This window comes from Sus scrofa, chromosome 7 (assembly GCF_000003025.6).
Source record: "Sus scrofa isolate TJ Tabasco breed Duroc chromosome 7, Sscrofa11.1, whole genome shotgun sequence".
NCBI classification, from domain to species: domain Eukaryota; kingdom Metazoa; phylum Chordata; class Mammalia; order Artiodactyla; family Suidae; genus Sus; species Sus scrofa.
The window spans coordinates 78,248,114-78,265,745 of record NC_010449.5 but is presented as its reverse complement, the minus strand read 5'-3'; the positions used below and the strand labels follow the sequence as shown (position 1 = coordinate 78,265,745).

The 17,632-nt window shown below is 43.4% G+C and overlaps 1 protein-coding gene and 3 non-coding genes across 5 annotated transcripts; all 4 read left to right on the top strand.

Annotated features, from left to right (window-relative positions):
• On the top strand, nt 552-624 carry TRNAT-UGU. The gene has a single exon. It is a non-coding gene; the product is annotated as a tRNA-Thr (tRNA).
• On the top strand, nt 1,680-1,769 carry TRNAY-GUA. The gene is given in 2 exon segments: nt 1,680-1,716; nt 1,734-1,769. It is a non-coding gene; the product is annotated as a tRNA-Tyr (tRNA).
• TRNAP-UGG lies at nt 2,651-2,722 on the top strand. The gene has a single exon. It is a non-coding gene; the product is annotated as a tRNA-Pro (tRNA).
• On the top strand, nt 2,900-16,267 carry ANG (angiogenin). 2 transcript variants are annotated; one of them, XM_021098367.1, is made up of 3 exons: nt 2,900-3,012; nt 3,317-3,414; nt 15,608-16,267. In XM_021098367.1, exons 1-3 carry the CDS (start codon nt 2,964-2,966, stop codon nt 16,067-16,069), a joined length of 609 nt encoding a protein of 202 aa, XP_020954026.1. In that variant the 5' UTR covers nt 2,900-2,963; the 3' UTR covers nt 16,070-16,267. The 2 variants fall into 2 exon arrangements, with proteins under 2 accessions (XP_020954026.1, NP_001038038.1); NM_001044573.2 differs by lacking the exons at nt 2,900-3,012; nt 3,317-3,414 and having other exon boundaries at nt 15,606-16,070.

The window sequence follows — 17,632 nt, the reverse complement described above, 5'->3', positions numbered from 1 at the left end:
GCCTATTTCCTAAGTTCAGAGCCTAGCCCAGAATTGGGTCCATTGTTTATTGAATGAAGGGATGAATTAAACAGCGAAGTAATGAGTGCCTGCTCTGCACCGAGACTGGAGCTGTAGAGGTCCCTAGTCTAAGGAACTCAAGGCAGATGGTTGCATGTCATTGGATGGCTTGAGTCAAGGAGAAAATCAAATGCAGATGTCCAGGCTTTATCTCCGAGATCTGTGGTTGGCAAGTTCCTCTATGCCGAGTCTCCCTTTTTAATTTACACAATCTGCAAGAATGTGTGGGCGAAAAGCTTTCACTGCTTTAGACTGTGTCAGATTGGGCAGATTTCAGTAATCTTAAAATAGTGGTGGTGGTTTCTATCACTATCACCTCCAGCACCGCCCTGCCATATTGGGCAAAAGCCTACAAACTGAGTTTCAATAATTGGGAAGTAAATTGAAACGACGTTCAGGTTTTATTTGCTTTGCACATGCAAAAACGCTAATAAAGCCCCCCCCATAAAAGAGTTCCTTTTCCGAGAAAGAGATAAAGTATCTGTTCACGAGGCCCTATAGCTCAGGGGTTAGAGCACTGGTCTTGTAAACCAGGGGTCGCGAGTTCAAATCTCGCTGGGGCCTACTTTGTGTTTCTTATTGTTTTAAAGGATTCTCAGCAGCCACTTAATCTCTGCAGAAATTCTGGTAATTCTACCTTCTCACCATTGCCCAGACTTCCCGAGCTGAACTAGGTTCCGGTACTAATGCGCAAGGGCTACATTGATGCCTGGGTTGTGGCGGAGTCTGCTACAAACCGCTGACGCCTTGGCTATGTGGACACACAGCAAGAACCCTCAGGACTGCCAGAGTCGGAGCCCAGAACAAGGTCCCCTCCCCTAAGGGAGAGAGAGCAGCGTTTAGGCGTCCCAAAGATTGTAGGGTGTCCGAGGTTTCACGCTTCAATGGGTTTTCGAGCTCTTCAGTATCCCAGCGGAAAAATTAGAGTCGAGACTTGAGTCACTAAATTCGTTACTGTCTCAAAGAAACTGTGGCTTCCTCTTTGAAAAACCTTTAAATATTTTCTCCAAGAGTCAATTCTCATTGCAACATTGGGCTTGGCCTTATGTATTGTACATCACATCCTCTCCGTCCCCTACTCTGAGGACTCGTAAGCGGAAGAAAGAAGAAGCTCGCTTTTGCAAACGCTCCTGCATTGGGAGGAGAGCACAGAAGTGAGGAAATGACAGGCCCAGGCTCGAGCTCCGAGACCCATCCTTTCCCCTGGCTCGCAGTTGCGCGATCTGAACAGTGTGTCCCACAGCCTTAGCCCCTAGTTATCTGATGCCCGGGTGATCCCTCCCGATTTTGACGCACATCTGGCCAAGGAGGTCCAGGGCTGCAAACTACGTGAAAACAGTAGCCGGGGGCGAGCAAATTACCCCATCCAGAAACAGCCTCGAGATGCACTGGTTGGCCCTACTTAAAAGAGCCCACTGGTTGGCCCTACCTAAAAACCCGTCCGTGAAGCAGGAGAATCCAGCTCCAGAGGGGCTGCCCCCAGAACTGTGGATGCAAGAATTTCTCCCAAGCTGACTGCTCCGTAGGATCCACTCCCCCGCGACTAGTGGGCCATTACTCACTGGCCTTTGTTTATCGATGTCCTCAATACAGAATTCTAAAAACAGTGTTTCAACCTTCCTTCGATAGCTCAGCTGGTAGAGCGGAGGACTGTAGTACTTCCTGGTGTAGTCATCCTTAGGTCGCTGGTTCGATTCCGGCTCGAAGGAGGGATGATGTTTTGGGGTTTTCACAGAACAAGTCAAGTCACTGCACTCGGTTTCTTACCCGAGACCTCTCGTTGGCACAGAGTATGTATGTCCTGCACGCCCCCCTGACTCTAATTTGCCAGACCAACTCATAAGACCTTTGTTCACGTTATACACACATACGTTGATGCGGGGGAGGAGGCTCTTTCAATTTTTTTCAGCTGGTTATAGATTTTCACAGTTCCGCAAAAATATTTTGAGCTGAAAGAGAAATGGGATTTGACGTGAATTGGGATGAGCCTTGGAGAATTTCAGACTAAGGTAGCAATTTTAGCAAAGGTGTGGGGAAATGGAACATTTGATTGAGGGAAACCGCGAGGGGACTGGACTTTCGAAATCAGCAGCAGACTGGCTCACTTCCAGCAGATCAAAATACTGATTCCCCGTATTTGATGCCCATCAGTCCTACTCCTAGGATTTTGTACTTGTTCGACGTAGTAGCAGCCCGACATATATACATCCCGCGCGTCTGTCCGGGCTCAGGACCCTACAGTCTTGCAAATGACCCCAGCTCGGGCCTCTCAAGCTCCCAGTCGGTTCTCTTCAGCCTACTCGCAGGCTGGAGCTCAAGGCTAGATTCCTCTGGGCAGGGCTTGTTGGAGCTCAGAGCTGTGGCCTGACGTCTGAAAAGCTGCCTCTTCTAATCCCATCTGTCATCTGGAGGAGTCCAGGATGTGAATCGAGGAGAATAGAATCAGAGTCAGACCTGAGGTTTCATGAAGAGGGAAGAGCTAAGCAAAACCAAAAGTAAATGTCACAGCAGAAAAATCTCCAGAGGGTTCCGCCAACTGCTGAAGGAAAAATGAGATTCTGAGAAAATGTGCGCAGCATTTAGCCACAGCGGCTCGTTGGTCTAGGGGTATGATTCTCGCTTTGGGTGCGAGAGGTCCCGGGTTCAAATCCCGGACGAGCCCAACTGCTTTTTTTAAAAAAATATACCCCCACTCTTTGGGAACTGCTGGAAAGTTCAGTTTTGTACAAACTTTCTAGCACTTATGAACTATTCTACAAAATAGAGATACACTGATCGAACACATTGTAGGTGTGGCTGATGGCCTGTGCCAGATGAAACTGCCTGGACTCTCGCTGATCCCAAGAGCAGGGGCCAGGGTCCCCGGAGGCCGTGTCCTTGCGGCCGCTGAGCGTGGGACTCGGATGTCCAGGCTCGCTCCCCAGCCAGGCAGGAACACACCCGCTCCGCCTGGTGAGGGGGCTGCTTCAGAAGTCTGCTTTTCTGCTTGGGAGGCGGGTACTGGAAGGAGGGGCCTCACTTCCCGGGAGAGATAGGGCGAGGTCCCAACTACAAAAGGCTCGCCCTCCGACCCTCCTCGCCTCTTTGCACCTTTGCGTTTCTACCGACTGCCCAACGTCTTTACCGGGAGGAAGAAGCGGGTGAAAAACAAAAGCTGCTCTTTCCACGGTCCTGCCCTTTTCTGCAGACTTGTTCCGAGGCCGAGGTGGGTTTACACTCCTGCTCCTCTGCTCTTCCTCCTTCTCCTTTTTGGTAGGTTTATCCCGGGCGTTTGGGCTTAGCAGAGGCAGTGTGGCGCTTTCTGGCGAGGCGTTTGAGGAACCCAACTGGAGGAGCGAAGGAATGGGAAGGAAGGTAAGTCTTGTTTTTGAAGAGTTAGAGATTCCACATTCCTACTCCGATGCCTGTTTTCCGCAGCTGAGTGGAGCCGCCAGCGTGACTGCCTATTGCCCAGAACATGGGCTCAGTGGGGGACCCCAGAATTGGTGAACCGAAGGGAAATCCGGGGAGGCCCGCACCTTGTCACGACTAAGGATCCTTTGCTTGATACCCAAGTTGATAACCAGGTTTATGAAACAAGCCTTGTCGTTTTTGGAGCATAATTCTTGTTTTCGTTTTCTGTTTACTCCTTTGTCTCCTTGCCCTTACCCAACCCAGTTGTGAAATTCCTTGAGACGTTTTGGCAACAGCCTCTTCTCTAAGCTTTCTTACTGGAACTTTGAGATCCTCAGCTTTCTTACTCTGCGACGGCACATCAAATGGTAACAACACCGGGCTTATTTAGGAAGGACAGTAAAAACAGTTTTAGCACCTTTCGGGGGCTTGGGAAAACCTCAAATGAGCTGTAGGAGAGCAGAATTTGCCACCACCCCTCCCAAATGTCTCTTTGGCACATTATTTTAAGCTGGTTATTCTTCTAAGAAACAGCAGACAAGGGAAAAAATCCTGAAACTTAGTATGTTACTCTTTTGTAAGAAACATTTACATTTATAAGGGAAATCTCCATTTGTAAGGGTGTCTCCCTCTCTGTACCAGGAAGAGAGAGGATGACCAAATCTGCAAACTCTTGCCAGCTGGAGGAGGCAAAGACTTAAGTTTGCATAACTACCCTACCCTTGTTTACTCTGCTTTTCCTAGTAACCTCCCATAAGTGACTCTTCTCTCTCTCTCTCTCTTTTTTTTTTTTTTTTTTTTTTTTTAAAGCTGAGGGTGGAATTTAAATAGAGTTTGTGCCATTTTGGCAAGTTTTTAAGTTTTCCTCTCTCTCTGATGTATACATATCATTAAACATCTGTTCGATCTTCTGTTGTTAATCTGTCTCCTGTCAGTTTGATTCTTAGACCAGCCAGAAGAACCTGGAAGGGTAGAAGAAAATGTTCTCCCAGTTTCCCTTGTGTTGCAGTGGAAACAAATCTGACTAGTATTCACGAGGACGCAGGTTCAATCCCTGGCCTCACTCAGTGGGTTAAGGATCCGGAGTTTCATGAGCTGTGGTGTAGGTCACAGATGCAGCTCAGATCTGGCCTTGCTGTGGCTGTGGCTTAGGCCTGCAGCTACAGCTCCGATTAGACCCCTAGCATGGGAACTTGCATATGCTGTGGGTGCGGACCTGGAAAAGATAAAAAAACAAAAAAAATAAACAAAAAAAGAAAATGTTCTCTTCCCCAACAGAGCCAAGACCTGTCCTTAGGAACCTTATAATGTGATCATGAATGTAATCGCTAGAGACCCAAGTGACTTAATGAGCTGAATAGCAAATGGCAAACTTCCCAGAAGCAGCCACCGCTATTCAAAGAGCTACTTAACTACAAAGCTCCTCACTAGTTAGTGCAGAAGGGTAAGACACTTTATTTCAAGCAACACAGGTAGAGAGAGAGTAAAATATTTTTGGAATATATGGTTGTATCCAAAGTAGTTTTCCCTTAAACTGAAACTTTTTCACTGGCACCTTTAAAATTAACTTTGATTTCCTCTAAATTACTAGTGTGGAATATGAAAGCTGTGTGGTGCACAGGGAAGTTTCTAGCCTTGGAACTGCAGATGTTCACTGAGCAAAACATGTTCTGTCTTTGGTCCTCAGTTTCCTCATCTGTAAAATAGGGGGTGACATTCTCTGATGCCCCTCTGCTTATTCTGACTATGGGATGTTGGTAACATGACTCATATGAAAGAAGGTATGTGGGAAAGAACTATAGTTTGCCAGAGAGGATTGGGAAAATCACTCCAGGAAAAGAGGACTGGCTCTGGCTCTTGAGCAGATGTGAGGATACAAGCAGGCAAAACAAGGGAAGTTGGTCAAGTTATTGCTGGAAGCTTTTGCCAGTGTGATTCATAAAGTAGATGGCCAAGAAAACAGACCCCTGTAGACTGGCGAAGCCCCTCTTTAGTTTTAATTTAATCTGTATTTGAGCAAAGAACCATCTCTGTAAACAACTGTTCTCAGAAAAACACCCTGACATGACTGGGAAAGAGCCATTCGGTACAGAGTCCAGAGTTTGTTGAAAACTGAATGTTTCATGTTTGTCTTTGGAAATTTAGGCATGTCAGCAGGACTTCGTCCCTGTCCTCCCTCAATCAATAATGTCCCCCACTTCCTGGAGGTGGAGGTATGATCCTTCTTTCCATATGGGCTTCATCCGCTTTTAACCATTACTTTTGTAACTAAATAAGTTTCCTGATTATAGACCTGAAAAGTGTTAGAATTATAAAGGAATTTAGAGATTAACACCTTCCCTCTGCCACCTAATTTTTCTTTTTCTTTTCATGGCCACACCTGCCGCATATGGAAGTTCCCGGGCTAGGGGTCCAATTGGAACTACAGCTGAGGCCCATGGATCCTTAACCCACTGAGCAAGGCCAGGAACTGAACTCACGTCCTCAGAGGGACTATGTCTCAGTCCTTAACCCACTGAGCCACAAAAGGAACTCCAGCGTCAATTATTATAATTAGTCTTAATTAAATGTATGTACTCTGTATAAAGGGAAAAGTACAGGAACACTAGAGACCTTAGAAGGAGAACCCATGCTTCCTGTGTCCATGTGCAGGGAAACCATTGGCTTGAAGCAGAGGCAGAAAAACATTTCAGGAAAAGGGAGATGGCTTTCAAGATCAAGCTGTCAGAACATTTAAAAAATACATGAGATTTTCGGGAAAGGCAGTTGATTGGCTTTTGCTGTGCTCACATACACTTGGGTTTCCAAATAGCTTGATTTGAGGAGAGAAGAGGAGCCTCACCTAACTTTGCAGTTAATACTTAACGCTTTGGGGTCCTATATTTGCAGGGAAAGATGGTAAAGTGAGTAATACACTACTTTGGGAAGATAAGACTGCACAGTTTGAAAATATTGAGTTTGGACACAATATTTAACCCTAGAACTGTGTTTTAAAAAGCAGCAGAGTAATAGTATGTTGCCCAGATCCCCACTGAAATTTATAAGGAATTAGAGGTGACACTTAGGTGTGGGCAAGTATATAGTCCTATGAGCTGGGAGACCCCCTCAGGTTTCCTGTGATGTGAAGACATGTCAACAGTGGCTTTTTCAAACAATTGGAAAGCAGAGGCCCATGAGGACCTATATGTCTTAAAAAAGAGATGCATGTCCAAAAAAAGTTTATATGTGAGCATTTTTAAAAATTGGCAGTACTTCACATCTATTAAAGTTACTGACATTCATTAATAGACTAGGTGGTCATCCCTCAATATTAGGGGGATTAATTCCAGGACCCCCCCCCCAAGTTTACCAAAATCCGATGCTCGAGTCTCTTAAATAAAATGTCATAGTATTTGTATATAATCTGTACAATCCTCCCTCCTCTTTAAATCATTTCTAGATTTCTTATAATACCTAATACAATGTTAACGCTATGTAAATAGTTGCCGGGGCACCACAAATTTTAAAAATTTGCTTTTTGGAACTTTCTGGAAATTTTTTTCAAATATTTTCTCCCCGTGGTCAATTGAATCCAAGGATGGGGAACCTGTGGATATGGAGGGTTGACTGTAATTCCTCATTATAAGTATTTTGAATAAGCGCTTAAATGAATTTTAATGAAATAGTTAAGCTTTCTCTATCTCTCTTTTTTTTTTTGTCCAAAATCTTCTTTTCTATTTCATCATAACCTCATTGTGCTACAGGGAAAAGAAAAACAGTTAGAATGAAAGCAATCATTCACTGTTCACCTAACTTGCTTTTGGCATTGTCAGCTCTTGTGGGCAGTTTGCAAAATCTCCAAAGGCTGCCAAGTGAAATCCTAGAGACAGAAAAAGGATGCCACTGTATTCAGAGGCTGAAGGCTGCCTCTCAACACTACTGCATAACTCTAAAATTAGAGGCTAGGGAGTTTCCTGATGATATAGTGCTTAGGGCTCATGCTTTTACCACTGCAGCCTAATCTGGGAACTGAGATAAAAAAAAAAAAATTTTTTTTTTTTTTTTTAAGTGGAGGCAGGCAATGGATCCACTTTGTGAGTGGATAAAATGTCAGTGTTACATCGATGGAGGAGATAATCGATTTTACAAGTGTGTTACAAGGAACAGAAGATTGAGTGCTCACAGTCAGTCATTTGTGGACAGGTAAGGATAAAAGGCCCAGGAAATATGAGGATACTTCTAAGGATTAGTAGCTGGGAGGTTGAAGTCAGGGACAGGGTTCTAACAGCTGTCACATAACCTTCTTTGGAAGTGCTTTCCTGGTTCTGAGAAACCTACTTAGCACCCTTTCATGAAACCAAATTATATCCGCATCATGGCCCCGTGGTTAATGAACCTGACTAGAATCCATGAGGATGCCAGTTCAATCGCTGGCCTCGCTCATCGGGTGAAGGATCCTGTGTTGCTGTGGCTGTGGTGTAGGCTAGCAGCTGCAACGCCAATTCGATCTCTTCCATATGTCTCGGGTGTGGTCCTAAAAAGCAAAAAAAAAAAAAAAAAAAGTCAGTAAATAGTATAGTGGTACACCATCCTGCTGGGAGACCCCCATTTCACTCTGCAGGCTTCTTCCAAAGCAACTCTTGGAGCTGACATGAGGAAACCACATCTTCAGGATCCAGACCACTGCATGCGAATAATGAAATCTTGGTCCTGTCCTGGGCAAGAGTAAGAGTCATGGACATCAGAAAAAGACAACTTTGGGGCAAAGGCCATGTTTCCCAAACTTTCCCTCCTAGAACAAGTCTCTAATCCATTCAGGTGTATTAATAGTTGACCTAATCATGTCCAGGGAAGAGGTGAATGACTCTTTTTGTTCGTCCAAGAGCAGTGTCCTTAGTTTTCATGTCTCTGCCAGGATTGGGTATTTTTAGATCTAATCTCTCCACCCTATTCATCTGATCATTATATAATCAGAACCAGGAAGAGCCTCTGGGTTCACACAGCTGGAACCCATCTCCAGGAACAAACAGCTGGAACCTCTCTTCACTTGGAGGGAAACTCCCAGATTTTTGTAAGATTCTTCCTCCGGGGTAAGCTATGTATTTATATTTATACACTATTTCTAGCTGTCCATCCATTTCAATGAAACGATTTCCCACCTTTTAAAGCCTCTATACCAAAGCTCATGAATTAAGAAGAAAATGAGTTAGAATCCAAAGTTTAAAATGAAAACATTTCTTTTAGGATTTCCCATGGTGGCACAAAGGGATCAGTGGTGTCTTGGGAGTGTTGAGACACAGGTTCAATCCCTGGCTGGGCACTGTAGCTTAAGGATCCTTTGTTGCTGTAGCTGTAGCTCAGGTAGCAACTGAGGCTTGGATCTGATCCCTGGCCCAGAAACTCCATATGCCAAGGGGCGGCCGAAAAAAAGAAAACAGTTCTTTTGGGATATCCTATATAGAGCTAAAGGGAAATTAGCAAGACTAGGAGCAAGTGGAGATTTAGGAGGTGTTCCTAGGTTATAATAAAATCTGCAAAGATTTGGGAAAGCCATTTGCTGCAGGGCATCTTCAGCATTGTATATGTTTCAACAAGAAAAGAAACAGCAGTTCCTGTTGTGGCGCAGCAGAAACAAATGCAACCCGTAACAGGTTCAATCCCTGGCCTCGATAAGTGGGTTAAGGTTCAGGCATTGTCATGACTTGTGGTGTGGGTCACAGATGCGGCTCAGATCCAGCATTGCTGAGCTATGGTGTAGGCCAGCGGCTGTAGCTCCAATTTGATCCCTAGCCTGGGAACCTCCATCTGTTGCAGGTGCAGCCCTTAAAAAGGGCAAAAAAGAAACAGAAGGTAAATATTTTCAGCTCTGTTTTTTCATAACTTTCTCTGCTAATTTCTTTCCTTAAGAAAGTTTTGAGTGCTCTCTAAAAACAAAGTGGAACACATTCAAAGTCAAAAGAAAGTACAGTGGCAGGTTGAAGAGAAGAAAGAAGGCAAGAAAAAAAAGGGAGGAATACACATTGGGGTAATGCTTTCATTTGGGGGGCATATTGCCCTAGAACATATCAAAGTGTGAAGCTATATTTATGGAAATTCTAACCATAGTCACTCATCATAAACAGTTGAGTCTCTTATCGCATCCCTCTGGTACATAAAGTGACAGATCCCTTGAATACAAAATATTGCTGGCAGGGAGAGGAAGATAATGTTAATTTTTGTAAAGACTGAGAGATTGGTTTAAGACAAAGGAAAAAATTAGTCTAAAGAAGAGTTGGAACAAATTTCACTGACAGTTAAGTGCTTAGGTCTAGAAGGATATGTGTAAATGAATTTGAGCATCCTTGACCAAATGCAAGGCTCTACTCTCTTGGCCTAACAAGAGATTCACTTCTACACTGCAAATAATGTCCCTTATTTGTTTTCTCCCAATTCCATTTCACCTCTCTTGGGGGGGGGGGTGGAATTGAGAACTGAATATATGAGTGAGGAAGTTTTGAGTGGGGGAGCAGGTGTTAGATAGTGGTGGCTGTGGTGTGTACTTGCTGCGATTTGGTTTCTGGATGTCTTAGGGAGTCAGGATTACAACAAGCCTGAGCAAACAGCAGAGTTGTTACAGAATGAACGTGCAAATTCTGTAAATCAGGAACAAAGACACTCCTTTACCTCCCTAGGTAAAGGGACATGAGGACCTTCAACCTCCCAAAGAGCAAGTGGCTTTTTAGGATGCAAAGCCCTGAAGTAGGTTCAGTGCAATGCCTTAACTAGAGGTGGTGTGGGCTTGGCTCACACACCAAGCCTTAAGGGATGATACTATCAGTGAGACTGGGCTCCAGGTCATCCTATCATCTCTTTCTTCCAGCTAGTGCCTTGTGTCACCAACTAAACTTATACAAACTTAGCTTTACAGTTCCCATGGTCACTGAACTTTTGCTGGTGAAACTAGAAAGGCTGTCATGAATCATGGGAACCTTCACACTTAGAGCTAGCAACTTTTATTTTTGCTTTTTAGACCCATGCCCATGGCATGTGGAGGTTCTCAGGCTAGAGGTCTAATCGGAGCTACAGGTGCTGGTCTATGCCACAGCTCAAAGCAACACCAGATCCTTAACCCACTGAGCAAAGCCAGGGATCAAACCCGAAACCTCAGGATTCCTAGTCGGATTTGTTCCTGCTGCGCCAGGCCGGGAGCTCCAAAATATAATCACCTCCTTCGAGCCGGACTCAAACCAGTGACCTAAGGATGACAGTAATTTATCACCACTACAGTCCTCCACTCTACCAGCTGAGCTATTGAAGGGTCTACTACCTTCACTTTCTATATGAACAAAGTTAGGCCTGGAAAGGAAAATGAACTCGATCATTTAAAAAATTGCTATTGTGGATCTATTGTGAGGCAGGCACTATGATTCAAGATGAATAATAGGAACTCTACCCTCCTGTAAATTTTGTACCAGTAGGAAACACTGATAAATAAACAGGTAATTGTTTGCTAAAGATCACATGAATAATGGTTTGGGAATGGCACCCATGAAATCTGATAAGAGGTCAATCTTTATTTTGTGATGTCCTTGGGGACATATCCTAAGCTTTGTGACTTTTGCTTTGACACTTGTATCTTGTGAGGTGTCTTTGGTCTTAATATCTAAAGCATAGAGTGTTTGGACAGAGACTCTAAACAGGTCTGCCAACTCACACTCTTTTTGGTCAACAGCAATATCCCCTCCCTGTGCAGTACTAGCATCTACAAGAACCCAGTTTCCTCTACAGCTTGGACGACACTGGCAACATTCCTATCCACCACTGCCACCTAACGACCCTTTTGGGTACTACCAACTCAGGTTCTACTTGCTGATTTCTGAGCTCTGGAATTCTGGCTTCTGGCAGACAGGTCTTCACTGTGTGACCTTTAGGGATCCTTCCAACCTTGAGAGCCTGTCATTTTACAATTGCCTTTGATGTTAGAAGGCGATATTTGTTCATTGCAGAGCAAGAGACTTAATTGATGAAAATTCAACAAAACTTTGTCTTTCAAAAAACTACAAAGAGAAAACCCATCCTGGAGATGCAAACATGTAACGATGTAAATATGAAGAACTCGGCAAATAGGTAGCATGGCAGCCCAGCAGCTGTGTTGCAGCAGCAGCCATGTAGGAATACTTGTTATCCTTTTAGGGGTGGCTCTTCGCTCCCGATTTTGTACCACTTTCTATCTTCCTTTTTAAAATTATTATTATTTTTTGCTTTTTAGGGCCACGCCTGTGGCATATGGAAGTTCCCAGGCTAGGGGTTGAATCAGAGCTGTAGCTGCCAGTCTATGCCACAGCCACAGCCACACCAGATCCGAGCCGAGTCTGCGACCTACACCACAGCTCAGGGCAACTCCGGACCCACTGAGCAAGGCAGGGATTGAACCCTCATCCTCATGGATATCAATTGGGTTCTAACCCACTGAGCCACAACAGGAAATCCTGTGTACCACTTTCTTGCTATTCTCCCAAGAACACACTTTTGATGCTTCTGTTACACATTGTATTTTTATGTGCTTAATGGAAATCTTTTTAGCTACTATTTATTTATTTCAGTGTTGAGAAATGACCAAAAGAATTTCTTATTGTATAATTTGGTAATTCTTAAGCAGTATACTAAATTTGTCTATAGTTACGATGAAACAGACAAGGATCAATGCCAAATGCTGATGAGAAAGCAAGATCGCTTTGCTCACCCTGTCATAGGCCTTCCATGTAACCAGAAGAACCCCAACTCCTCTTGTCTTTCTAGATTCACAGTAGTTCTCCCAGGGATGTTTAGCCTCACTGTAGGCATCACTATAGTGCTATGATTTGTGGCCTCTTTAAGGGCTACAAAAATATTTAATATGAAAATATGTTTATTGGCTTATACAAGAACAGCACAATATAAAAATTAAGAATTAATGTCCTGACAGTGTACTATTTATTTTTAAATTTAGGGTTCATGAAGATTATATTACATTTAATAATAAATTGAAGGTCAAATTTTTCTCCCATTTTAAAAATTTCTCAGTAGGTATAGTGACTGCCAAGAAATTATGGCCAATTAGAAATGAAGGTGTCCTACTGTGGCTCATGTAAAAAAACCCAACTAGTATCCATGAGGACTTGGATTCGATACCAGGCCCAGCTCAGTGGTTTTTTGTTTTTTGGGTTTTTTTTTTTTTTGTCTTTTTGCCTTTTCTTGAGCTGCTCCCACGGCATATCCGGGTTCCCAGGCTAGGGGTCGAATCGGAGCTGTAGCTGCCAGCCTACTCCAGAGCCACAGCAACTCGGATCCGAGCCACATCTTCGACCTACACCACAGCTCATGGCAACGCTAGATCCTTAACCCACTGAGCAAGGACGGGGAACGAACCCGCAACCTCATGGTTCCTAGTTCGATTCGTTAACCCACTGCGCCACAAGAGAACTCCAAGCTCAGTGGTTTTAAGGATCCAGTGTTGCTGTGAGCTGTGGTATAGGTCGCAGACGTAGTTTGGATCCCAAGTTGCTGTGGCTGTGATATAGACCAGTGGCTGCAGATCCGATTCAACCCGTAGCCTGGGAACTTCCATATGCCTCAGGTGTGGCCATTAAAAAAAAAAAAAAAATTAAATAAGTAGTTTGCTCATGGCTCAGCAGGTTGAGAATCAAGCACTGTCACCGAAGCCCAGGAATCTCTGCATGTAAAAGAAAGAAATTAGGGGAGTTTCGTTTGTGGCTCGGCAGTAACGACCCTGACTAGTAATCATGAGGATGTGGGTTCTATCCCTGGCCTTGCTCGGTGGGTTAAGTATCTGGTGTTACCATGAGCTATGGTGTGGGTTGAAGACCTGGTTCAGATCCTGTGCTGTGGTGTAGGCCAGCAGATGAATCTCCGATTTGACCCCTAGCCTGGGAAATTCCATTTGCCTCGGATTTGGCCCTAAAAAAGATAGAGAGATTGAATGAGTCACTCAGGGACGAGCAATTTGAAAAACAAAATTATAAAAATCAGTTTCCAATTTATAGTGGAAAGATTGTTATTGTTGGATGTGAGATCATTCATGTATATTTGGTATAATGTAGAGCAGGACTACGATGGTTTAAAAGCTTTGTTCTTCCAGATTTTCTCCAAAGAACTGAAGGTATAGTAAGAAACTACCTGCTGAAAACACCAAATGTCTTTCAATTCTCAGCTCTTCGAGTTTCATAAGAAATAAAGTCTGAGTGGCTCATGAGAAATTTGTTTTCCGTTTTGTTATAATCTATGGCTGTTTAATTCTCTTTCATTGAGTTAAAATTGTGCCCCAGGAGAAAGCATAGTATTTACCCTTTGGGAGTGTCTTTGACACACCACTCCTGGGAGGTGTGAATTCTAGTTTGAGTTGACAGCTCTTGAGAGATGAGAGCAGCTCTTCCTCGTTTCTTCTTTTAAGGAAGTTGTTAAGAAATCATTACAGCAAATCATAAGGCCTTTGATTTGAGGAAGGCCTTATATTTATTTGTTTGTTTAATCACATAGCAATACCATTTGCCTGTTGTAAACAGTCTATGCATGTATGCAAGGGAAACTGGAAAATATTCTCTGAGAATTATCCAAATTATTCCCAAGGCAAAAAGCTCCTTAGAATAAGCTTCAATTCCTCTTCCTCCAGTCCTCTATAGGAGTTGCCCCTGGACCCACTCCCCAGCATTACGTGGACCCTTCCATGCTCCTCCCTGTTCTTTCTAAGCAGGATGTAATAATTCCACCTCTGGCCAAGAACCACCTACTTCATGGGGACTTCGGTCTGCTTCCTTTCGTGCAGATTGAAACTGCTCTCACTGTTCTCTTCACAGTTAACTGAGTGATTGATAGATACGTGGAATCTGTTCTCTGATTACCCTCTTCCCTGGGTTCAAGTTTCTCTAAAAGTCCTCTTCTTCAGATCTCTCCCCTCCTATCTAACTCAGTCTCATCTCAACAAATTGCTGCTCCCATCCCTTCCCCATGGATGCTACATCCTCTATTAGGGAGGAATTTGGTGTGTCTTAATGGTCTTTGGGTTCCAGGACCTCACACAGTGGCTGGTACCCAGTAGGGGTTTGTGTAAAGTTTGTTATTAAATTAGTTAATAGTTTGGTCTCTCTAGTGACCAGCTCCCATCCAGGAGCCTCCAGGAACCCACCAATTGCCTCATTAGAACCAAAGATGCTCCAAGTGCGCTCATCTTTAGGAATTTATAGATGTTTCAGAAGCCCTGTGCTGGGAACTGGGGGCAGAGACCAATATGTCTTTCTTTTCTTTTCTTTTGATTTGCTGGAATATAGTTGACTTACAAAATTGTGTTAATTTCAGGCATATAGTAGGGTGAATCAGTTATGTGTATACATGTATCCATTTCTTTTCAGTTTCTTTTCCCATACATGTTATTTCACAGTATTGAGTGGATTTCCCTCTGCTACATACAATAGGTCCTGTCACCTGTCTATTTTATGTATAGTAGAGTGTATATATCCATCTCAACTCCCTAATTTATCCCTCCCCCCACATTTCCCCTTTGGTAAACATAAATTTGGTTTCAAAAATAAATAAATAAGGGAGTTGCCTTTGTGACTCAGTGGTTAACAAACCTAGCTAAGATCCATGAGGATGCGAGTTCAATCCCTGGCCTTGCTCAGTGGATAAAGGATCCGTCATTGCTATGAGCTGTGGTGTAGGTCACAGATGAGGCTCGGATCTGGTGTTGCTGTGGCTGTGGCATAGGGCAGCAGCTACAGCTCTGATTTGACCCCTAGCCTGGGAACTTCCTTATGCCACAGATGCAGCCCTAAAAAGCAAAATAAATAAATAAAATTTTAAAAATAATAAAATAAATAAGTACATTAGTTAATAAATGAATTAAAGAATGTGAATGGATTTTGTAATGCTGCAACTGATAGGTAAATTCTCAGTGACCCTAAGGGCTAAAAAGAGTGATTGGGACTGTATGTCGTGTTTAGGAAACTTGTAAATAGACATTCCGAAAGAATTGATTGACGAGACACATGAGACTAATGAGGAAAGGAAAAAAAAGATATATTTAGATGCTGGAGGATACCTGATTCATAATGCTCTGCCAGAGAGAAAAGTCCCTGACCCTTTAGACGCCTTGGGCCATGCTGTTCAGTGCCCCTACCATTTCTCCTTTTGCCCTTGGCAGGAGCCTTTGTTGGAAGAGATGGTGATATTGCTGGGCCCCCTGCTGTTGGTCTTCATGCTGGGTCTGGGTCTGGCCCCGCTGAGCCTGGCTAAGGATGAAGACAGGTACACACACTTCCTGACCCAGCACTACGATGCCAAACCAAAGGGCCGGGATGGCAGATACTGTGAAAGCATAATGAAGCAACGAGGCCTGACCAGACCCTGCAAAGAGGTCAACACCTTTATTCATGGCACGAGGAATGATATCAAGGCCATCTGTAATGATAAGAATGGAGAGCCTTACAACAATTTCAGAAGAAGCAAGTCTCCTTTCCAAATTACCACTTGCAAGCATAAGGGAGGGTCCAACCGGCCTCCATGTGGGTACAGGGCCACAGCAGGGTTCAGAACCATAGCTGTTGCCTGTGAAAATGGCTTGCCTGTCCACTTTGATGAGTCCTTTATCATTACAAGCCAGTAGCCCAGATCTGGCTCTGCTCTTCTTTCCTTGCTTTGGATCCCCCAGACACCCCCACACGCCTACTCCAGCCCCCGCCACCAGCCTTCCACCGAATAGTGGTGGCAAGATTCATTGCCAGTGGTCTAGAAAATAAGGTGTCTGATCTTTCATTTTCTGTTCTACAATATGTTCAATAAATAAAAACATGTCTGAAAGCAGTAAGAATCAAAGTTTTCTTTGATTCTTGGCCTATCATTCTTTCCACGTTTTCTCTATTCAGCTGCCGCCGCCTGAGTGTTAGATGGAATAGAAACGCCTTTTTCCTTATCAGTGAGGTCCTTATCAGGCATTAGGGAGGGGGACTTTACCTTTCTGTGAAGGTAAAACTGTTAAATTCCAGGGCTCAAGGCCACTAAGCATAACTTTTAGGAGGAGCAAATTGTTTTACTGTCACCTAATAAGACAATATTACTTTTATAAATGCTCAGCCTTAGGAAGAAGAGTTTTGGACTAAATACTAACAAATTAATGATACACACACACATTTGTAATCCTGCATGAATACCAAAATCCATTCAGGGTAACTACCTCTTACCTTAAGCAGAAAGTAATCTGATAATACTTTGAATGGAATTCTCCCAGGATGTTCTCATATTTCTCTTTAATCTTTTATCAGTTGATGTCCGGCAACTCAGAGTTCTTAAGGAGGTCATAGAAAGATTCCAAGCTTATCCTTTATCCTTTTTCTACTGGATATGTTTTCAAGCAAATATAAACTTGGATTAACAGACAGTCTCTGTAAAATATGCATAAGTTCAGTGAGTAAGTTTCTGTTACCTAATTTCCTCAATCGGTACCTGGATATTTTATTTAGAAAGTAGTTAATAGATTACAGTTATACATCACTAGTTTTGCCATCTTATGAGTGAATATAACGATCACAGTATTTCCCATGGTGGTCTCTCCTGCTGCCTACATGCTCTAAAATAGGCCAAAAAACCCTGGTTCCTCAATAACTAGGTTATAGACCAGTGTCCAGGTGCCAGAAAGAGCCTAGCCTCGCTGAAAGTATTCAATTTACAGAGGAAGGAAAGGGTGGAGAAATAGTTTACGAGTTCACACTCAGAACATGAATATCTGTCTTGAGTTAATTTATTTCAAAAGTGAAAATAACGTCATTTCTTTCCTAAAGAGAGAGAAGAGTTTCCCAAACCTCTTTTATTAGAACATTTGTCTTACTAGAAAATCAAAAAACCTTTAAGGAGCAAAAAAGTCCCAGAGTTTGGTAGACTATTTAGATCCTTTTTTCAGGTTCTCCAACCTCATCTCCCTAATATGAGGCAAAGGGGCTTCCATACAGTCTATTGCCTACTTAAAGTCTTAATGTGGACAGACAAATAACACTTTTCCAGGAATTCCTGGGGCAATGGGATTGGGGGTGCTTCCCCACCTGCTGAAGGAACTAGCTGCTGGGTAGCCAGCCAATTGGTAGAACTAGCCAATCCTAGTATTTTGGCTCTTGGTCTTTTTCACAACCAAATGTTGTTCCAAATGAAATGTTGAGTCACAGGCAAGTCATTTAAT

Coding starts and splice junctions, on each gene's coding strand:
- ANG (XM_021098367.1), top strand. CDS start 2,964: ATGTCCAGGCTCGCTCCCCAGCCAGGCAGGAACACACCCGCTCCGCCT. Junction 3,013..3,316: donor GAACACACCCGCTCCGCCTG/GTGAGGGGGCTG, acceptor CCTTTTTGGTAG/GTTTATCCCGGGCGTTTGGG. Junction 3,415..15,607: donor GCGAAGGAATGGGAAGGAAG/GTAAGTCTTGTT, acceptor TGCCCTTGGCAG/GAGCCTTTGTTGGAAGAGAT.